This window comes from Polypterus senegalus, chromosome 12, assembly GCF_016835505.1.
Source record: "Polypterus senegalus isolate Bchr_013 chromosome 12, ASM1683550v1, whole genome shotgun sequence".
In the NCBI taxonomy this organism is placed as follows: Eukaryota; Metazoa; Chordata; class Cladistia; order Polypteriformes; family Polypteridae; genus Polypterus; species Polypterus senegalus.
The window spans coordinates 92,339,989-92,364,013 of record NC_053165.1 but is presented as its reverse complement, the minus strand read 5'-3'; the positions used below and the strand labels follow the sequence as shown (position 1 = coordinate 92,364,013).

At 42.3% G+C, this 24,025-nt stretch overlaps 1 protein-coding gene across 3 annotated transcripts in view; it reads left to right on the top strand.

Moving 5' to 3' along the window:
- The window catches only part of LOC120541354 (proto-oncogene vav-like), a 147,797-nt gene extending 124,695 nt beyond the window's left edge, over positions 1 to 23,102 (top strand). For 2 of the 3 annotated variants that reach the window (XM_039772899.1, XM_039772897.1), the window contains exons 20-27: positions 986 to 1,122; positions 5,412 to 5,477; positions 6,816 to 6,847; positions 8,894 to 9,010; positions 12,776 to 12,863; positions 19,721 to 19,835; positions 20,206 to 20,357; positions 22,549 to 23,102. In XM_039772899.1, the coding sequence (XP_039628833.1) occupies positions 986 to 1,122; positions 5,412 to 5,477; positions 6,816 to 6,847; positions 8,894 to 9,010; positions 12,776 to 12,863; positions 19,721 to 19,835; positions 20,206 to 20,357; positions 22,549 to 22,602 (761 nt within the window). In that variant the 3' untranslated portion in view covers positions 22,603 to 23,102. The remainder of the gene's footprint in view (positions 1 to 985; positions 1,123 to 5,411; positions 5,478 to 6,815; positions 6,848 to 8,893; positions 9,011 to 12,775; positions 12,864 to 19,720; positions 19,836 to 20,205; positions 20,358 to 22,548) is intronic. The other variant, XM_039772898.1, reaches the window with a different exon arrangement.
- The last annotated feature ends 923 nt before the right edge of the window (positions 23,103 to 24,025 follow it).

Below are 24,025 nucleotides of genomic sequence, written 5' to 3'. Positions count from 1 at the left end.
TTTAAATCACTTTTTTGCTGTCCATACCTGTCTTTAAGTTCAGCATAGCATCACCACCTCAGTTTCTGTCTTAGTGGTTGTTAATGGAGGAGGCTGAGCACTCTCTACTCTTGCATCTGGCTAGAATTGTTTAATCAACTGAGAATTTAAAGTGATTTATAGACAAGTTCTCTTATTTATATAACCAGAGCCCAGGATGGTTGGCCGACTGGCTCTGAATTCAGTAGAGTCAATGGTGAGGTTAGAACTGCAGAGCTCTTGGTTGGACTGTCCAGCACCACTCGGTCACACTCTCTCTTCATCTTCATCTTCATCTTCAAAGTTTTTAAACAAATTACTTCCAGAAGATCAGAGAAGGTAAAGAGCCATGTGGTACCACAGAAAGCATGCTGTGCTTAAATAGAAGTATCTTTTTTTCCTTTAATGACAACATGGCCTCTATTCCTTTATGTACTAACCTCCATATTGTCCATGAAATCTGAATTATGAGGGCATACTAAAAATTTGATTAGTAATGTTAATTAAAAGAATAGGGTGGCGCAGTGGCTAGCATCGTTGCCTCGCAGTTAGGAGACCTGGGTTCACTTCCCGGGTCCTCCCTGCGTGGAGTTTGCGTGTTCTCCCCGTGTCTGCGTGGGTTTCCTCCCACAGTCCAAAGGCATGTGCGTTAGTGTGAATTGGCAATTTTAAATTGTTTCTGCGTGGGTTTCCTCCCACAGTCCAAAGACATGCAGGTGAGGTGCATTGACAATCCTAAATTGTCCCTAGTGTGTGCTTGGTTGGTGTGTGTGTACCCTGTGGTGGGCTGGCACCCTGCCTGGGGATTTGTTCCTGCCCTGTGTTGGCTGAGATTGGCTCCAGCAAACCCCTGTAGTTAGGATATAGTGGGTTGGATGATGAATAATAAGACCATTTACTGTAAATGTTGTTCTTCATTTTCATTTCTTTTTTAACTTACGTCTCCTCTTTTTTTTTTTTTTTTGAGGATTTCCTAAAATGGAGGCTTGTGAAGACTATTACGGCAGACCACCACCCCCTGTAGCGTTTGGACAAGCGCTCGTGCTATCTATCGGTGACATCATCGAGCTGACGAGAGCGGAGGCTGAGCAGCAGTGGTGGGAGGTAGATGTTTTCCATATCTTTCACATGCAGGCCGTGAGGTGTAGCAAGCTGTGAGATTTGTGTGGTCTTATAGCCATTGCACCATTTTAGACATTACAGAGGGACCCGACAGCTGAAACTGAGCTTATAATACATGCAACACAGAATTATGCGTTTTGAACAACAACTAAAAATGAAAGGTCGTCAAGTTTGGACTTCTGCATTTTAATGGTGTATTTTTACCAGCGCTAATGCAGATGTTATATCTCAGCATTAATTCCAAAATGTCTTTGCCTTCCTGATATGACAGAACATTAGGCAGCCATCAAGGATGTTTACTGTGACATAACAGCACAGCCACAACCTTACAGATGTATTCTATCATTTTCCTTATCATGTAATTTGTTTCCAATTTTTACATTGCAGAAGATGTTTTATATGACAATCAGGCAAACGTTTCAGTAAAACAAAACTACAAGATTTAAAAATGTCATACTAGTGATCCTACAGATCACAGAAACTATAAAGATTTGTGATCATAAGCCATATGAAGACCCTGACCCACAACAGAGAGCTGATCCAGACGTACAGTATATAATGTAAAGTTGACTCACTCCTCAATAAAAACATTATTTCATGTTAAGTTAAAAAGGTGAAATTTGGCAGGATTGTATATATAAGGCAGTAGGTATCCACTAAGAAAGGACAAGGATCAATATGTCAATAAACCTGACTACAATAGAAAAATGAAATACCCCAAAACTCCAAATGTTTTGACTGATTTGATTGAAATGTGGTGACTTTATAGAAAAAAGAAAATTTGCTGGGTCTTGTTTTTTATTGATCGATATTTATTAATATTAATAATATATATATTTATTATATTTATATATAAATATATATATATATATTGTGATGGACGGCCGGGGACCTTGTCCATGGAAGAGAGACAATACCTCCTCTGGGACACGAGAGGGCAGCCCCCCTGGATTACATCAGGGCCATGGGCCCGGAGCCACTGTCAGGGGGTGCCTGGACATCCCTGAACACCTGGACGGCAACACTTCCGCCCGCCACACTCGGAAGTGCTGCCAGAAGAGGATCCGGGTGAACCTGGAGTACTTCCAGGTGCCCATGCAGCACTTCCGCCACACCCGGGAGTGCTGCTGGAAGTTAATTAGAGATCACCTGGACCAATTCCGGGTGCGTTATAAAGGAGGCTGCCTCACGCCATTCGAGGAGCCAGAGTCGGGAGGAGGAGGAGGACAAAGCTTGCATGGAGAGGAGTGTAGGCTGCAGAAGAAGCAGAGAGAGAGAGAGAGAGAGATAGATATATATATATAGAGAGAGAGAGAGAGAGAGAGAGAGAGATGGGGAGAGAGAGAGAGAGAGAGAGAGAGAGAGAGAGAGAGAGAGAGAAAGAGAGAGAGGGAGAGAGAAGCTCAGTGGTTAACAAGCACGCTGTAACTGCCAGCACTGGAGACAGGCGCTGTGGCTGTGAGTTTAGGTGTTGTTTCGCCAGGAGCAAAAATGGACGGAGATAGAAGTAGAGGAGGAAGTGGTGCCCAACTGACGGCATGAGTTTAAACTTAATGGACCCCCTACAAGGCACTCCATCCGTGGACTTTAAAAGGGGAGCCATCCCTGACCTCTGAAATCCTTTACATTTACTTGCGCGTGTTCGTTGTTTACATGGGGATGCATCTCTCTCTCTTCAAAATTCTTTACATATACATTTGCATCTGCAGACTTTCAAGGGTACCACATACAGCTGACCAAAAACACAAAACGAAATGCAAGAGTGAGTGACATAAGCAAATGAAAATTGTAACATCTAAGAAGAAGAAGAAGAACAAGAACAAGAAGATACACTGAAATCTCACTTTTTTCTTACTGATTACTCGTTTCATTTCAAAAGAATACCCTTTACTCTAAAGCTGTGTTTTGCAATGACCATCAACAAAATCCAAGTCACCAGGAAAAGCAACAATTCATCCAATACGGTAATGATTGACTCGTGGACAACTGTACTGTAAATAGCTTGTTACAGAGCAGGCAGCTCCAGTGACCCAATATTATTAATAATTTGACTGAGGCCTTTATCCAAGGCCACTTATAATATCTGAGATACAAGTGATTACTTTTATTTTGCTTTTCCAATTGGAGCATAGCAGTTAAAGTGTTTTACACATGATTACATGGTGTCAGTAGTGGGATCTGAACCCATAAGCTCTGGGTTTGAGGTTCTAACCCCAAACCCTTAACCGGTAACACTGCTTTGCCTTCTGATGATACTAATCCTCATAAAAGCAATTACTTAGTTAATTTGTACTTCTGGGCGGCACGGTGGCGCAGTGAGTAGTGCTGCTGCCTCTCAGTTAGGTGACCCAGGTTCAGTCCCGGGTCCTCCCTGCGTGGAGTTTGCATGTTCTCCCCGTGTCTGCCCGGGTTACCTCCGGGTGCTCTGGTTTCCTCCCACAGTCCAAAGACATGCAGGTTAGGTGCATTGGCGATTTTAAATTGTCCCTAATGTTTGCTTGGTGCGTGGGTGTGTGTGCCCTGTGGTGGGCTGGCATCCTGCCTTGCGCCCTGTGCTGGCTGGGATTGGCTCCGGCAGACCACCGTGACCCTGTAGTTAGGATATAGTGGGTTGGATAATGGATGGATGGACTTTGTACTTCTGATTAACTGACGGCCCTTTACCTGTCACCCATTGCCTTATGAAATTTCCTGAGTGAAGCTGAGTAACACAGCTAGTTAGCAAAAAAAAAGAGGCCCACTGCGTTACACAATCTCTTATTAATTATAGCCATAGGGGTTTACCAGAAACTCAGGGAGGAGCTTGGCAAACATATTTTAGAACAACATTAACAAAAATTTGCCCAACTCTAAAAGAAAGCTCTACGCAATTCCGCACAAGGAAATTTTGATTTTTTCTAGGTTTCGATAATATAAAAATATTTTCCTATTGAGTTATGTAGGGTTCTTTAGGATTCTTGTAGTTAGTCGACACACTAACAATGCAGTGGAGGAAACAGCGGGCATCTTTATCACCAAATAGCCTAAGCTTGTCTGAAATATCTCCAAAGTCAGCCAGAAGAGGACTGGCATTGATGGCACATCCTTGAGTATCTGATCGGTAAGAAAGAAATCTTTACCCAATAGAGGTTTCTTTTTGGGCATCCCCAAAACAGATGCCCAAGCGATGCTGTAGCTACCAGGCATCGTTCACATTTTGGGGCCAAGAGATTTCTTTTCCAGTGTTGCTGAAGGTGGTCTAGCATTGGGACAATATTTGATGAACTCTGGAAATGCTGCCAATGTTCTTCTCCTTACTAGTTAAAACATTATCAAGTATGAATGTTGCCGATGATTTAAGGAAGTTGGGAAAATTCTTTTTAACAAAGTATGAAGGTTAGTGATGATTTAAGGAAGTTAAGCAAATTCTTTTTAACAAAGATTCTAACTTGTAAGTAAAACAATACGTGTGTATTTCCTGTATTTACAACAGGGCGGATCAAAAGGAGCAAACCTGTTATCAATATAAGGATCTCTGACGGTTCAGATGCCTATCATGGGTTAATACTGAGTCCACACCTTCATTGAACTAATTATGTGACTTCTAAAACCAAGTGGCTGCAACAGTAATGATTTAGGGGTCTTCTGCATTCTCAGAGGTCTCTTGATGGCCTCCCACGCTCATCTTCTTTTTGCACAACCACTCAATTTTTTGTGTTCAGCCTACTCCTGGCAAATTTACCACCGTGCCAAACTCTTTCCATTTCTTCATGATTGATTTAACTGGATATTCAGTGACTTGGAGATTTTTTTTGTCTCCATCCCGTCACGTGTATTTTTCATGGAGTTGCTAGGAGCGCTCTTTGGTCCTCATTGTGTAGGTTAGGCCCACCATACTGACTTACCCCAAGCTGACTCCTTCCTGATAAGGTGCATTCAGAATAAAGTCAATTGTAACTCTAGATGGGTCATCTCCATGGTACTAATTCTGGGACTTTCAAAACCAGTTGGGTACACCAATGCTGATTTAGGGGTACATACACATGCAACCATTTATTTTGTTCTTTATATTTGTAATTCATTTAGACCACTTTGTTGAGATCTGTTTTCACAGCGACAATAAAGAGTCTTTTTCTGTTGATTGACAAAATCTAATCAGATCCTCTATAATTCAAATGTGAAAACTTCCAAGATGGTGAATACTTTTTATAGACACTTCATATTCTCATAACTACTGGAAATGAAATATGGCACCTTGAAGTGGCTCATATGTGGCTTCTGTATCATCACAGGGTAGAAACATCTCCTCAGGGGCAGTTGGATGGTTTCTGTGTACCAAAGTCCGGCCATTTGTTTTGGTAAGTAAGTGATGATAGTAATCTATTTGCTTGCAAAATGTGGTACCAGTTGTGTCCTAAAGGAAAGAAAAAGAATTCATTTGCTTATTTGTGGAGGTGATTGAAAAGGTTACCTCATCCACAGGGAAGGTTTCCAGTCTCTTGGAAATTAAAATAAATGAGAACTCACACAAACCCAGGGCATCACTTACACTTATCAGGTCAGAAAGCATGCACTGGTACAGTGTGTTGTCGCACCCACCACACAATGAAACAGCCTGGGATACCAGTTGTCAAACCCCCCAGTCAGACACACGGTCCAGTCTCACCTGACTATCGATCTTCTGCAGCCAAGTGTTACATGGGCACTGCTCTGATCCTGAACAATGAGGATCCTGTGAAGCGGATCATCCTCAGGGAATCGTGCCACAAAGTCAAACCAGCGGTACCTAGGGACTCTCCGAAGAGACACCGTACTGAAGAAGTCCAGTCACTGGTCACTGGATAGCGTCCATGTCTCACAACCATATAGCAAGACAGGAAGCACCAGGACTCTAAAGACTTGGGCGTTCGTTATTTTATAGATATCGGGAGGGCCACACACCCCTTTCCAGCGACCTCATGACCCCCCATGCTCTCCCAATTCATCTACTGACTTCATAGGAAGAGTCACCAGAGACACGAATGTCACTGGCGAGGTAAGTAAACCTCTCAACACGGAAGACACTCTCTCTGCAGACAGACACAGTGCTGATGCCCAAGAGGTCATTAAATGCCTGGCTCTTGGTTTTTATCAGGACACTCGCAAGCCCAGACACTCAGACTCCTCATTCAGTCTCACGAGAGCCCTGATCAGAGCCTCCATTGACTCACAGCATTGTTGGCAAAGTCAAGATCAGTGAATCTCTTCTCACTAACCGATGCCCCAGAGCTGATGGGCCTCACGTTTCTGCCCAACACCCAGTTTACACAAGTATTGAGCAGAGAAGGAGCAGAACACACGCTTGACAAACCTCAGAATCAACTGGAAAAATGCAGAGGTTCTGCCTCCACTCCGCACAGCACTCACTCTACTAGTGTACAGTCCGGCCATGATATCCAGCAACCTCGAGGAGATCCCGCAAAGTCTCAGGAGCAAATACAAAATGAATGTACAGAGTGATGGAATGTGTTTGTGATCATAAATGAATTGCTATCCAATTCAGGAGTTGACTAACATCTTTGTCCAAAATATAACCAGGATAACTGTCAGACCATAAAAAGGGAATAAGCAAACTCAAATCTGAAAGCAGAACTCTGAGGTGGTGTGGCGGGCTTTAGGATTACCTTTTCTGTTAATTCATATTTTAATTGTTTCAGAAGCCGATGCCAGACCTTTCCCAGTACCAATGGTATGTATGTGCTAAATTTTCATTATTTATAATCTTGATTTAATACAAAATTTTAATGTTAGTACATGTTACACAGGCAGTAGAAATGTTAGATTTGAATATACAGAGGCAGGTCTGAAACCTGAAAGGACACCTTAAGTGAAGAATCCAGGAGTCATAGTCGGCTCATCAGTGTCTACAACTAGACAGTCTACAGAAGCGATCAAGAAAGATGATAGGATGTTCGGTTAAATGTCATGATGTGTTGAATACAAGTCAAAGGAGGTTATGTGAAAACTTTAGAACACACTAGTGAGGCCTCACCTGGAGTACTGTGTACAGTGTTGGTCACCATATTACAAAAAAGACATAGCAGGACTAGAGAAAGTTTAGAGAAGAGCAACTAGACCGATTTAAGAACTAAGAAGTACGAGCGATGAAGAGAGATTGAAGGAGCTGAACCTTTCAGTTTAAGCAAGTGGAGATTAGTTTGTCATGTTAGGGTCACCCTATTCCCCACTATTCTGTTTATTACATAAACTCCCAAATCTCATACTCTTAGAATACTCTCAGGATTGATCGCTATTGTATTTAAATACGGGCGGCATACTGGAGCAGTGGTAGCACTGCTACCTCACATTAAGGAAACCAGGGTTCCCGTCCCGTGTCCTCCCTGTGTGGAATTTGCATGTTCTCCCTGTGTCTGTATGGGTTTTCTCCGACAATCCAAAGACATGCAGGTTAGGTGGATTTGGGATATAAAATTGACCCTAGTGTGTGGCTGGGGGGTGTGTGTGTGTTCACCCTGTGATGGACTGGTGCCCTGTCCAGGGTTTGATCCTGCCTTAGACCCTATGCTAGCTGGGATTGGCTCCAGCCCAAACCCATTAGATATGTTGCCCTTTCTTTACATCCATGAACCCAGGCAGGCAGACAGAGAAGTAGAACAGGCAAGAGGGAAAGTTACAAACTTATTCATGCATTATACATAATATACTGTACACCAAATAGGGGGGTAAAATAAATGTTGGTTTCTATAGCCTACCAGGTGGCTCCCAGTCTGATTATGTTCATTAGCTTCTGGTCGGAAGTGGTCTGGCATAGTCCTTGAATGGAATGTCAGAAAATAGGCAGCAAGGCTTGTTCGAATATATTATTGAAAAAGACAGGATGGAAAATGTCAGAGAGACCAGCAGGCCCTTGTGGGCCTCATTTATCCAACCCTAATGGTCCTTAACACACCTCTTACATGAATGGGAGTGTGTACTTCCAATGACTCATCTTAGGGAGATTCATCCCCCATTCCAGTCCATGCATACATTGGAAGGCACTATATAACTAACAGACAGACAGACAGATAGATAGATATGAAAGGCACTGTATAATAGATAGATAGATATTAATTTTAGTATAGTAGGCAAGATAAGATAGATAGATAGATAGATAGATAGATAGATAGATAGATAGATAGATAGATAGATATGAAAGGCACTATATAATAGAAAGATATATATATTAATTTTAGTATAGTAGGCAAGATCAGATACTGTAGATAGATAGATAGATAGATAGATAGATACTATATAATAGAAATATATGAAAGCCGCTATTTGATAGATAGATAGATAGATATGAAATGCACTATATTATAGATAGATATGAAAGGCACTATATAATATATATATATATTAATTTTAGTATAGTAGGCAAGATAGATAGAGAGATAGATAGATAGATAGATATGAAATGCACTATATTATAGATAGATATGAAATGCACTATATTATAGATAGATATGAAAGGCACTATATAATAGATATATATTAATTTTAGTACAGTAGGCAAGATAAGATAGATAGATAGATGGATAGATAGATTTGAAGAATGGAGTATTTTTTATATATACTGCCTCTCATGGGTATTGTCATTGTGCTTGTCGTCATTTATGTTGTGCTGCATACAAATCCGTTTTTGTAGCTGTTAGCTTCATTTCAAGTCTAACTGACATGTGGTTCTGTCTTCTTTCTTGGTGTGTTAAACCTTTCACATTTATTATCTTTGTTGCAGGTATGCAGGAAGCATGGAGAGGGCTGGAGCTGAAAACCAGCTAAGTAACCGTTCAGATGGTACCTACCTCGTGCGCCAGAGGCAGAAGGAATCAGGGGAATACGCCATCAGTGTCAAGTGAGTGTTGATCAGATTCTTGCCTGTTAGAGAAGCCTGTTCCATTGTAGAATTCTACTTTACATTATGTAGTGCTGTTCACAGAGCACATGTTTACAATGAAAAGCAAGTTAATGTACAACATAAGACCATTTCAATATTTTATATAATGCAGGAAAACAATGAGGCTTTGTCTATATAGTACATTTCAGAGACCATAACTTTACACCGATGTTTGCAAAGTGCCAAAGAAATCCATTCGTTCATCCATCCATCCATTATCTAACCTGCTATATCCTAACACAGGGTTTACGGGGGTCTGCTGGAGCCAATCCCAGCTAGCACAGGGCGCAAGGCAGGAATATCAATGAAATGATCATTCAGAAGCAGAGTTGAATAGCCAGGCAACATTCTTTTATTTATTGAACACTTTTCAGAGAGGACAGCATCAGCAGACTCGTTACGTAACACACAGGAATGCAGTGACAAGGTACAAGATGATCATTCAAATAGACAACACAATGTGACGACACTGAAGAGAATAATAAATAAGCAATACAACGCTTAACACTGTTTATCCCCATCGGTGTCTTTATCATGAATCCATGTTAAATACGCAAAACCTTCAGCAAAATAAAGGCTGTTGTAGTCTGCAAAGCATTTTATCACTAACACATTCAGTTCACAGCCATTTATAAAAGTATGTTTTCACATAATAATAGACAATAACTTGAAGTCTTCCTTACTAAACGTATAACACAAACACACTGGTTGAGAATGCAAACACCTTATTTCCTGTGCAAATGAACTTTGCCTTTAAATAAGCCTTAGTGTCTTCCTTTCAAACACGCCACACACTCGGCTTTAACCAAACCATTGTGTCCTTAAAGTGCTCCTCCTGTATCCCCCAGCTATGTCATCTGCAGAGCTCCCGCTTCCTAAAAATGTGTGGAGTCCATGCCACAAAGAACGGAGGTTGTTTTGAGAGCAAATTCCTAGCATTGGAGCCTCCCTAATAATTTGCACCTTGAGTGTAAATTTATTTGTTTTACAAACAGTGGCAGGACGGTGTAGCGGTTAGCTCAGCTGCCTCACAGAACTAGGCATCCTGGGTCCAACTTGCACGCCTGATTGTTGTCTGTGGGGAGTTTGCATGTTCTCCCCATGGGTTTGTGATTGTGAGGGTCAGCTCCACACTCCCTGCTGCTTGCAGGAATCTCTTGATCCGACAATCATCAGTAACGTAACTGGGTCGAGCGGGCAAATGAGGACATACATAGCAAGGGGTAGGTATAAAAAGTGCTTTTATTATAAGAAAAAAAAAATCAAAACAGTGTCCACAGGCGCAATAATCAAAAGTTGATTAATAAATAAAAAAGTGAAATCCATGCATTTAAAAATCCATCCTTAAAACACAAAATGAAAAACAGGAACAACACAGCCTTCAGGTCCTTAGTGTACAGTCAGACAAGCCCGGCACAACTACATCCCTATCTTCCAGGCTTAGCCATTGCTTGGTCAGCCGGCGGAAACATTAACAGCTGTGGTCTTCATCACCCGACCCCCGTATTGGCTGCCTCACACAGCTCCAGCCAGGCCATTCAGGGTCAGTCATCATCTCTTCATCCTTCTCACAACCAGCAGTTGTACCTCGGATCCCTACGGAGGACTCCACCATGCTCCCACCCAGTCCACACAAATATAATCAGTGGGGTGAATCGGCCCCTGGAACGCAACTCCATCACTCCTCCATGGGACCCGTGATTGCACTGCCTGTCCCGTCTCATCTCGCCTCCTGATGCTGCTCTCTTCACACACTGTTTCCATCCTCTCCCTCTTTCCCCGTGTTTGATGTTGTGTTGTTGTTGTGTGTGGGGTGTTGTTTATTTATTTATTTATTTTCTTCCTCCCTTCTCTACTGTGCCGACTCCTTTTAAATTGACACTTCCAATGGGGCCCTTGTGTGCATGCATTGCTTCCTCCATGACACCTGCCTGATGCACACACACACTCGCCTTCTGTACTTCGGCAGGCAACTCACTCATATTCACACTAATACGGAGCCATTTTGAAATTGACAAAATTCGATTCAATCAGAGCCTCATTTATTTGGCATTCTGAACATCCAAAGCAGAGGGTGGCATGGCACTACCTAATTTTCAATTCTATTACTGGGCAGCAAATATACAAGCTAAAAAGACCTGGACATCGACACAAATTGAGGAATATACACAAGCCTGGTGTGCAATAGAATTAAGATCTTGTAGTACTTTTTATATTCCCTTCTCTGTACCCCAGTTATAAAAACTACTGTCATTACGCTAATGATCCAATTGCCCTTCATTCACTCAGAATGGTGAACTAATGTAGGAAGACAGAAAAGATCTTATCTGTTGCGCCTCTGCATGACAACCACTATTTTCCATCTTCTCAAACATGCACAGTATTTAATGCTTGGAAAATGTCTGGGATTAAAACATTTAGAGACTGATAATGTTTTTGCATCCTACGAGCAATTAAACTTCAAATTTACCTTTTCATCAACACATTTGTTCCACTACTTTCAAGCTAGAAATTTTACTAAATGGAACCTGCCCAATTTTCCTCACCTTCCTTCTATTTCTATTCCAGGAGAAATATTAATCAGTCTTGAAGATTCAGACAGCATTTCAGAACAGGAGTGTAAGGCAACCATGCACAGAATACACTTGAGCTGCAAAGCACTCACTTATCCATCCATCCATCCATTATCCAACTCGCTATATCTTAACCACAGGGTCACAGGGGTCTGTTGGAGCCAATCCTAGCCAACACAGGGTGCATGGCAGGAAACAAACCCTGGGCAGGGCACACAGGCGCCCACATAACAAGCACACACTAGGGACAATGTAGGATCGCCAATGCACCTAACCTGCATGTCTTTGGACTGTGGGAGGAAACGCACACAGACACGGGGAGAACATGCAAACTCCACGCAGGAAGGACCTGGGAAACGAACCCGGGTCTCCTAACTGTGAGGCAGCAGCGCTACCCACTGCACCATCGTGCCACCACACTCACTTATTCAACTTAAAATTTTCTATTGAGTGCATTTATCTCGATTAAAACAATGCAAAAAGTATCCAGGGCAGGATCCAACCTGTGAGCATTGCAATCGAGCTCCAGCCTCACTAGGTCATATGTTTTGGGATTGTACTAAATGAACATCATTTTCGACATAAATCTTTGAATGCCTATCAGATAGTCTTGGTGTCATGATCCCTCCTAATCCATTAATAGCTGTGTTTGGTGGACTTGAAGATGGGCTTAAAGGGGCGAAGGACAAATTGATTATAATTGCCTTTACCTCACAACTCGCATGTAGACTTATCTTGCTCAACTGGAAGAATCCAAACCCACCACCTTTAAGTCAGTGGGTAACTGATTTCCTATACTATCTGAAACTGGAAAATGTCAAATTCTCACTCAGAGGATCTGTTCAAAACATTTTTAACATATTGCAGGATCTAATCAATAACATTTTCGAATAAGCTTCTATATCGAGTAAATACTCTTCCTTCCTTTCTGCTTCAAAGATTTGCTTTGTCGGCTGGCTATCCTCTCTTTCTTTCTTTATTTTTGGGTGGGTGTTAAATTTTGGTTTTGTTAAGTGCGATTCGATTGTATGGATTTTTATTTGCTTTTAATTAAAATTAATAAAAGAAAGGAATTCACAAACAACCAAATCTTTAGTGCCGAAAACCTTCCTAATAAAGCTGGATGCTTAAGATGTTTCTCTCTTCCTAGGTACAATGTCGAGATTAAGCATATCAAAGTCACCTCGTCTGATGGGTTGTTCCGCATCAATGAGAAGAAGGCTTTCAAGAGTCTTGTTGTGAGTTGCTCCTTTATTAATATTACTTTTTAGACTGACCGCCTACATTTGTCTCTTACTATTAAATATCTTTCCATTACAGAAATCCTCCACCTAAAATTGTATTATTTTATATGTTACTTACCCTGTGTAATTTTTAGTGATAGCTGAGAAAAAAAAATATATATCTCAAGTGAAGAAAAGTTTCTGATAGAATACGAGTCTATGGTGACCATTGTTGGACAACAGTAAGCAATATCAAAAACACGCATGAAAGAATTGAGTGTTAGTCATGTCACATAATCGATATGTCAAGGCATCCAGTCGTATGCTCACAATGTCCCAAACACACGTACAGTCGACCCTTGATATATACGACCGGCCTGACATGCGAACAACTTGATTTACGACCAAACTTTTTGTTTTGATTTATGACCAACGTCTTGCGTTACGACCCGAATGCGGTCACGTGTATCCGCTTGTGTGATTGTAAACAAACAGCCAAGAGCGTTCGTAAGCGTCAGGCGGAGCCCAGATACATGTGTTTGTGGACGTAATTTCGGTCAGTGCAGTGATTTTTCTATATACAGTATATATAATTCACTAAGACCATGGCAAGCAAGACGCATAATTGCTAAGGAAGGAAGAGAAGGTAACAAAGGTAAAGAAAGCAATTGTTAAGGGATGTTAGCTAGCGGGCTGGCGCTGTACATGATGATGTCATTAGGCCGAGTCAGCACCGGCTTGCTTTGGAGTGTATTATTACAGCAATTCACAACACGGCCAGCTTTGAACTGACTGCTCGACTACTGTCATTATTAACTTGAGAAACAGCGATCACAATCGAAACGAAGAAGGAAATTGTGCAGAAATATGAGAGTGGCGTTCGTGACCGATCTCGTTAATATGTACAGCATGTCAAAATCCACCATCTCGACAATTTTACAAAGAAAAGATTTGCATAAGGAGGCTCCTTCTAAACAATAACCATTTCATTCTCCTCCTCCTCCCTTCCTGCAGCCCAAAGATGTCAAATTAAATGGTGAGTACAGTGTGAAATTGTTGTTTCTGGTAGGCTACGCACTTTTTATACATTTTTGGTTAGTACATTAGAAAAATTATTAGTGTTTTGGTAAATTATGTGCATTACACAACCCTTTTTTATTATGAAAAGGTTAAGCAAGTGTTGCTGTGGGAGGTTCGGAGTGCATTATGGGTATTTCCATTATTTCTTATGGGAAAAATAGTCTTAACTTACAACCAACTTGAGTTACAACCAGCCTTCGCGAATGAATTGACTTCGTAAGTCAAGGGTCCACTGTATATTTTTATTAAAATACCGTTAATTAAGGCAATTCCGGAAAATGATTCAGTGAACTAAAAGGGGAAATGCTCAATACGCAAACAAGCATTAGAGTTGTAGACCTGCCTCCCATTGTTACATTTATATTCACAACTGCATCCTGGTTGTTGAAGCATCTCAGATATTACTACATATCTATATGACTAATGACTAAAGACCAGTGGCAATTACGTCTTACATCATGAAGACCTTTGAGATGCTGGTCCTGGACGATACGAGTCCTCTTGTGGTAGACCACCTGGACCCACTGCAGTTTGCCTATCAGATTGGAGTGGAGGATGCAATGCTCTGTCTGCTCCACAAGGCTGGACAAAGCCGGCCATATTGAGAGGATTATGTGTTTTGATTTCTGCAGTGCTTTCAACACCATCCAGCAATCCCTGTTAAGAAGTAAACTCAGAGATATGCAGGTGGATGAGCCCCACAGTGTCCTGGATAATGGAGTGTCTGTGTGGCAGACCACAGTATGTGAGACTCAAGGACTGTGTGAGCAACACTGGAGCACCATAAGGAACAGGCCTGTCTGCTTTTGTGTTCACCTCAGACTATAAATATACAGTAAGAGCAGGACATGTCACTTGTAGAAACTCTCAGATGATCCTGCACTTATTGGGTGTATTGATAAGAGGGACGTGAGACAGAGGAGAGGACTTTGCGAATCATCTACAACTTAACCTCAGCAAAGCCAAGTAACTGCTTATTGACTTTTTCTGCACTAAACAGCCTTATTGTCTGGTTCACTATTCAAGGAGTGGATGTAGAGATGGTCCATTCCTACAGGTACTTGGGGGTCCACATTAATGACAGGTTGGACAGGTCTTGGAACACAGAGGAACTCTATACAGTAAGAAAGGGTAGAGCAGGCTCTTCGTCCATAGGAGAGTGTGCTCCTTTAATGTGGTTTTTCCATATTGCTTACTTGGCTTGTTCAAGAATATAATGAAATATGTATTTTTCCTCATTTGTTTTGTAATTCACACCCCAGACACAAACACCACCCCATAATATGTGACACCCAGTGCCTCTATCAAGTCTTTCACAATTCATGAAACAAAAAAATCAACTTTAACCTTACCCAAAATTCCCACCAGGCACACACTTCCTATTCATCACGGGGTATCAGAAGGTACAGCACGTCTCCTGTCCAGATCAAACACCAATGTAGCACACAAGCCTACGAACATACAGCACGGTCCTTTTAATGCTAAAAGCAAGAGATTGGCAGCAGAGACACAGAACACTGTTTACAGCATACCACGTAATGTGTGCCCAGAGGTATACGTGGGACAAACATCAGAAACACTGGCAACTGGCACTGCTGTCAGAAGGAAGGACCCACACTATCTGATTTACACACATACAAGTTCAACCAGACACACATTTAACTGGGACACAGTGCAGGTAAAATTCAAGGCTAATACTAAAAGTGCCAGAGGACTGGCTGAATTGTGGCTCTCCAATGAAAACGCCATTAAAAGACATTTGGACATTAAGGTAGCATATTCAGGGCTGAAAAGAAGAACATGCACATCTTATATATAAATGTCTACACATGGAAGTGTGTGTGTGTGTGTGTCTGTCTGGCCCAGAAGTGAGAATTGGAGTCGGGGTAAGAGCTCCACCTCCGAGGAAACAGAAAACTCGCTTAGCCGCTAATAACACAAGTATGTCAGCAAAACGAAACCTCAGAAGAAAGACAAAGTCACTTAGCCGCTAATAACACAAGCGGGGCCAGCATGTCAGCAAAACGAAACCTCCGAAGAAAGACAAAGTCAATCAGCCAGTAATAACACAAGCGGGGCCAGCAAAATGAAGCCTCCGAAGAAAGACAAAGTTGCTTAGCCGCTAATAACACAAGTATGTCAGCAAAACGAAACCTCAGAAGAAAGACAAAGTTGCTTAGCCGGTAATAACACAAGTATGTCAGCAAAACGAAACCTCCGAAGAAAGGCAAAGTCGCTTAGCCGGTAATAACACAAGTATGTCAGCAAAACGAAACCTCCGAAGAAAGACAAACTCACTTAGCCGGTAATAACACAAGTGGGGCCAGCATGTCGGCAAAACGAAACCTCCGAAGAAAGACAAAGTCGATCAGCCAGTAATAACACAAGCGGGGCCAGCAAAATGAAGCCTCCGAAGAAAGACAAAGTTGCTTAGTCGGTAATAACACAAGTATGTCAGCAAAACGAAACCTCCGAAGAAAGACAAAGTCGCTTAGCCCGCTAACATCGGCACAACGGTATCCCTTTTACTTTTCCTCCCGTCACTAATGCACAAGCGAGGTGAGCACGTTGGCAAAACGAAACCTCCTAGGAGAGAGAGACGTCCAGAGTCGTTCCTTTCAACTACCTGACATCTTTACATTTCAGTTTTTTTTCTGACAATTTCAATAGTTTTCAGGACCCCGGGCTTTTTACAGCACTGGCTTACACAGCTAGTAATAAATAAGACTCTGAGCCCCACCTTATTAACCAAAAAATGCTATATATTGCATATTTCTAATCATTTTCCTCTGATGACGACTCCTGGTCTGAGTGTAACGCTTAGGAATAAAAAACTATTTTAAGATACGTGACTCATTTTCTGCCTTTGTGGATTTCCAGCTACTAATATGCAAACCGTATCAGAGACCTTCGCTTCCACATGAAACAATAAAAAAACAAGTTCTCTTAAGCCACAGAAAGAGCAGCAGTCATAAAGCCCTGGACATTTAATTGCTAAGAAGGACTGGACCGCTAACAGCCCATTGCACTGACCTCCACCCAACCGTGGCCAATGGTGGTTTGCATAACGTTCTCCTGGTGAAATTCACTCCCTGGGGAGCTCCGATTTTCTGTCTTCATGGGGTGTTAGTCTCTCCTATTCCAGGTGGTTTACCTTCATGCAGATCTTATAGAGTTATGTTTCTGTTACAAAGGGTACAGGTAAATCCTTAAAGTGTTTATGGTTACTCCATTCACCAGCTGGAGATACAGTAAGCATGGGAAAAGGCAGCTCATCAGTTGATAAATCGATAGATAAAGAAACACACTATACAGTTTAACCCTGAAAGGGGTGCCACTGAGCCATAATCAGGCCAGAAACAGTTCCAGATTCAAATAAAAGTTCTTATATTAATCACAATACCTTCAAGTTCAAAATACTATCACCATATACAGTCAGTCAGTCATTTTCCAACCCACTATTTCCTAACACAAGGGTCTGCTAGAGCCAATCCCAGCCAGCACAGGGTGCAAGGCAGGAACAAACCCCGGGCAGGGCGTCAGCCCACTGTAGGGCCACCATATACAGTAAACCATTAATTTCCTCTCCTTGCGTTCCTCCAAGTGAGTATTGCCCTCTGACTCCCGACTCTGACTTGCCTGGGTATGGCAGAATGGCTCCTTTTGTCCAAGACCCAGGAGGGCATATCCTGTAGGAAGTACTTCCAACATCCAGGCAGAAGCTCCCCAAAGTAGGGAGGACTTCTCTTGGTAGCCCCCTCTGGTAGCCTACCCGAGACCCAGACAGGGTTGCCCTTCCAAGCTGCAGGTCCCATGATACCCTGCGGGTATCCAAACTGGGACTGTACCAGAGGAGCACTGCCATCTTCCATGATGGGGTATAAACTGTCCCAGTCCATCCATTATAGCCCGAATACCCCGACTAGGGCTGGAAGTGCTAGCCATCCTGGCCAGGTTGCTTCTCCCATTACATTGCATATCCACTGTGGCCTTCCAGCGGGGTAAGGCATCACTTGCCATCCCTGAAGGGATGCCAGTTCATCCACCCCATCAAATACAACAGATTGACGTTGTCACAAAATCAAAGAAGCCACAGAAAGATTTGAGGCAGCCACCCGTATATTATTCCCTGGCTGCAAAATAGTTAAAGGTTTGTACTGATGTGTACAGATTGGAGTCCGGAATAGACCTGAGGGGATAGGGGAAAGGTGGCGGCTTTGAAAGGCCAATATAGGAAATGACATCGGGGTCGGAACCGGAAGGATCTTCATTCATAGGCTCGGGCCCGGAAATGACATCAGTGGGGCTGGACCCGGAAGGGTCTTCATCCATAGGCTCGGGCCCAAAAATGACATCAGAGGGGCTGTACCTGGAAGGGTCTTAATCCATTGGCTCAGGCCGGGAAGCGACGTCAAAGGGATCGGAAGCAGACTTGACGTCATCAGGACCAGGCAGAATTTCCCGTGAACGGTCTGTAGAAAAGTGAGAAAAATAGTCAGTGCACTCCGCTACATCCAGGTCTGACTCGGAATTACCCTAATTCAAGCCTTTTAGCTGCCTCTCATGCACACGTGTGTGACAATGTGTAAGGCAGTTGTAAGTGCCCAAGAGGATGGGATGGAAGGTAATTTCCTGCCCGGACTGGAGGCCAAAATGGGAGGACAGACTAGTTGGCCAGCTGGATGAGGAAACATCTTCATGCCTGGCTGGAATAATGTAATTGTTTGGACCAGTGGAAGCTGTAAGCCGGGAGCAGTTCCATCACCCATCCAGAAGGTGGCAGTGGTCCCCTTTTAGTGTCCCAGTTTGGACGCCTGCAGTAATGCTTGGGAGTCCAGAAGTGCAACCATGTCCGTGTCCCAGGGTGCCACTAGAGGGCGCTGTCGAGGGAGGATCTCCCTGCTTTCCATATGAACTGGAAGTGCTTCCAAGAGGACATGCTGTGGCACTGGAATTATCCATCCATCCATTATCCAACTGGCTATATCCTAACTACAGGGTCATGGGGGTCTGCTGGAGCCAATCCCAGCCAACATAGGGCGCAAGGCAGGAAACAAACCCTGGGCAGGGTACCAGCCTACCGCAGGACACATTCACACACACCCCCACAAACCAAGCACACACTAAGAACAATTTAGGATCGCCAATGCACCTAACCTGAATGTCTTTGGACTGTGGGAGGAAACCAGAGCACCCGGAAAACCCACACAGACATGGGGAGAACATGCAAACTCCACATAGAGAGGACCCAGGAAGCTACCCACTGTGCCACCGTGTCGCCTTACACTGGGATTATTGAAAAATTATTGAAAAGGAGCGTGACACCTCATATTGGGGAGTCAGAATTGGGAGGCAGTGGGCAACACTCAACTGGAGGTGGAAGGAGGAAGAAATGTACTTGTCTGGTGTGTTTTAGCTGGCGTTTCTGTGTGAAAGAGTAGGTGAAAAGTAAAAAGAAATATGGTGTGAGGCGGCATCGTGTGTCAGGTTTGGGGCGCAATGGTAACCCCTTGTGGTCACACAGTATAAGTATATAAATAATATCTCTGTTTGTCCAGAGTGGGAATTTTAGCTTCTTAGGGAAGCTCAACAAATATAAATCTACTAAAACAAACAACAGCAAATCCTCTCAAATACACACAAAGAAGTACAAAAAAACAAGACAACTTCTGTCTTGGCTAAACATGGCTGCAAGGTAACCAAGCTGAACTTTCATATTTCCTTGTTCCTAACTTTGAGAGAATAACCGAACACCTCGAGCTGAGCTGCATTGTCTGTGTTTGCCTTGACAGGAGCTTGTAGAGTTTTACCAGCGGAACTCTCTGAAGGAGTGCTTCAAAACGCTGGACACTACACTTCAGTTTCCATTTAAAGATCCAGAGAGGAGGGCAGTGGCCAAGTCCCAAGGTGAGGAGTTGCCAATGCCAGGTACTGTGACTTCAATGGCTGCTTGAGAGCACATAGTGTTGTCTTTTTCACTACTTTGTTGTCCTAACTTTATTAAGGAATTCAATGCAGTACTCACGAAGCTGTGGTGACACCGTGGTAATCCTCTACTTATTCATAGTATGTCAGCGTAAAGAAGTCATGCGGTCGGACACCCTGCATCCAGTCATGTACAGCGTCTGGGAAAAGACGACAAACTGCATTGGCATTGTCTTCCAGCACGACATGTTTCTTTGTCCTGGAGCCCAAGGAAAATGCACCAAAACTGAACTGGAAAAATAAGTAAATACTGTAAATCAAGACTTTTCTTTTTGTTTGTTTTTAATTCCAGAAGGAAGTGTAAGGTACTTTGGTACAGCCAGAGCACGGTATGATTTCTCAGCACGGGACCGCACTGAGTTATCGCTACGAGAAGGAGACATCATCAAGATCATTTCCAAAAAAGGAATGCAGGGCTGGTGGAAGGGGGAGGTCTATGGAAAGGTGAGTGATGAACAACTTGACATCCAGTGAGGCAAATCAAGCCATCTTAACAACAACATTTGAAAATGGCTTACAGGTTTACGAGAAAAAAAAAATAATAATGGTCATAAAAAGGTCTGTACAGGTATCAAGTATATAGTTACTTTCCTATCTATCTATCTATCTATTGTATATAGTGCCTTTCATATCTATCTATCTATCTATCTAGTCCAAGTTTACCAGTCTATCGTGTGCCTTTTTCTGTGGTCATGCAAAAAATAACATCTTGGAGATGTGGTGGATTTTTAATTAGCTCAGCTGAAAGGTTGTGGCCCAAGGCTCAACTGGAGGAACATTTGTTCTTATGATTGAAACGGCTCAGTGCCCAAAATACCTTAAATGATCTGTCATGCCCTAAAGAGTTGGAGAGGGTGGTGACTTGGTACAAAGTCATAAGGGGATTGTATAATATTTAATGTATTGTGTAAATCATTATAAATCCAGTGGCCACTTCTTTTGATACACTTATCCAGTACTAGATAGGAATCTCCTTTTGCTCCAAAGAACAACCTGGATTTCTCAATGTGTTTAACAATGTGCTACAAATATTTCTTTGGAGGTCAAGTAAACTTGGACTAGATGGCATCGCATAGTTCCTGTCACACATTCACGCTACAAACCTGCCATTCCACATCATCTCAAAAGTGCTTCAATGGACTGAGAGCTATGGATATAGATATACATTAATTTTAGTATGTATAGATAGATAGATAGATAGATAGATAGATAGATAGATAGATAGATAGATAGATAGATAGATAGATAGATAGAGAAAGGCACTATATAGATAGATAGATAGATAGATAGATAGATAGATAGATAGATAGATAGATAGACATTAATTTTAGGATGGATGGATGGATAGGTAGATAAATAGATAGACATTAATTTTAGGATAGATAGATAGAGGAGTTTGCATGTTCTCCCCGTGTCTGCGTGGGTTTCCTCCGGGCGCTCCGGTTTCCTCCCACAATCCAAAGACATGCAGGTTAGGTGGATTGGCGATTCTAAATTGTCCGTAGTGTGTGCTTGGTGTGTGGGTGCATGTGTGTGTGTGTCCTGCGGTGGGTTGGCACCCTGCCCTGGATTGGTTCCTGCCTTGTGCCCTGTGTTGGCTGGGATTGGCTCCAGCAGACCCCTGTGACCCTGTATTTGGATTCAGCGGGTTAGAAAATGGATAGATAGATAGATAGATAGATAGATAGATAGATATTCATTTAGGATGGATGGATGGATGGATGGATGGATGGATGGATAGATAGATAGACATTAATTTTAGGATGGATGGATGGATAGATAGTTAGACATTAATTTTAGGATGGATGGATAGATAGACATTCATTTTAGATAGATAGATAGATAGATAGATAGATAGATAGATAGACATTAATTTTAGGATAGATAGATAGATAGTATTTACTTGATATTAAGAAGACTAATGTGTTCCAAGAAAACCTTCCTCAGACCATCCCTCTGCCAACAGTAATGTACACAGCCAACACAAGGCAAGTTCTATCCATGAGGATTACACTTCGTTCCAAACCCAACCATCAATAGGCATGCTGAGGAGGAAGCTGGGATTAGTCAGACCCAGTAACATTTTTCCAGTCCGCAGTTATCCAGCTATGGTGGTCTCGTGCCAAACTGTAACTTCCAGTTTGTAGGTAACAGTATTGGGCACCCTGGTTTCATTTTTTGCTGCTTGTAGCCCCTTCATTTCCTGGTTGGATATTCTATATTCAGAGATGATCTTCTGCTTGTTCATATTTGTAAAGAGCTGTTATTTGAGTATCTGTGGTCTTCTTGAACAAGTCTTCTCTAACTCTTCTTCCCTAGTAAGGTGATTGTGCCCAAAGAGTGTCACTCCCTGGATGTTTTGTATTTATCTCACCATTCTCTGTACACTCGACAGAAGGGCTGGCAGATCCTCCATATCTGGTGCCAACAATCAAACTGCACCAAAGTCCCTTCAAGTCACATGTTTTTTGGGCATTTAGATGCTTGGTGAAATATCACCTGGCCAGGATGGTCTTCCTCCTGAATACGAGGAGACAGCCAGATGATTGACTAACACACTAACAAGCAGATAAGACCACAATAAAGTGGCCACTGAGCGTACATTGTGGTAAAATAGAATTGTCTTTATTTACAGGTTGGCCTGTTTCCACCCAATTATGTTGAAGAGGACTACTCGGATTACTGCTGATGACCTGAGATGGTGCTGCAGGGTGTTGGCCAACACTGCGTTCAACTTCATCTGACATCGCCTGGAGATTGAAGACTTTGGAAGACCCAAACGTTAACATTAGCTGTTGGAATTTTACCAAAGCAGTAGAGCTGAACATTTTAGAATCTTCTTGTTTTTATTTATTTTTTTTTAATAACACACAAACACATTGCAAAGCACTGTTACAAAGTGATAAGATCTGAGCAATGCGTCTTTTATCAGTTCTTTTTTTATTTTTGCCTAGTAGCTATATCATACAGAAAAGCATTGTCCACACAATAAACAGCAGTCAATAAACTCAACTGGCTGCAGGCTTTAGAAGGTTAACCGAGGATGGATTTAAGATTAATGGGGTGGACTATGCCAATGGAGTTTGTTCATTTCTGAAACTGAATACTAACTGAGCTTGATGACCTTTGATTAAATAGGTGGGTTCAGAAACTTAATAAACGAGTGAGTGAATGAATGATTCCCCACAACTCTCTGTTGGAATTCTTGGATTGGGAGTGTCTAAATAATGAATGCTGAACCTTGGGACTCTGCCTCGGGACCCCCAGGTTTTGGATAAAATGAACGTCGAATGAGTCCCGTCACCCTGTAATTGATTTAAGTGGGTTCAAGGAAATGAATGAATCGTGACTCAAGGTGGTAAAAAGAAAGAAAGGAATGAACTTCTGTTCCGAAAATATTGTCATCAAATTGACGTGAATAGAAGCGGCCTGGAAGTACGACAACTCATATGAAGAAGCGCTGTGCTGTAGTGTTTATAACACAATCTAAACGTTTTACATATGAGGGACATTCAAAAAGTTTCCGCACTTTTATATTTTTGTTGGAAACGGTGAAGGCGCGAGGAGTAGTGATTGGTCGTGTCTGAGAGGGTCATGTGACTAGTTCCATCTGGCAGGCCCTTGCAGTTTAGTATAAGAGATGTCACCCTGTGGTGAAGATGGCTATGAAACTTCTAAAGAGGAACAGCGTTCTGTCATACGCTTTGTGTGGGCAGGAGCACAAATTCATCTCTGCATGTGTGCTCAGTATGGGGATCAAGTTCTCTCTGTCGTAGAGTCGTCTAGGAGTGGATTGAAATGTTCGAAAATGGCCGTACTAGTGTGATGGATCCAGAGCGCGCCAGACGCACAGCCATTTGATGATGATGATGATGATGTGAAAGCAGTGGCGCATCAGTGGCTACGCGCTCCACAAAAAACATTTTTTTTGTTGACGGCATTAAAAAGTTGGTACGACGCCAGGAAAATTGCATCGCAAAGTAAGGTGACTATGTAGAAAAGTGATGTACCATTTGCTTTTGAAATTCTTAGTAAATACAGTTTAAAAAAAAAAAAAAGTGCAGAAACTTTTTGAACGTCCCTCGTGTGATAGTAAATCAGAAGATGATTCA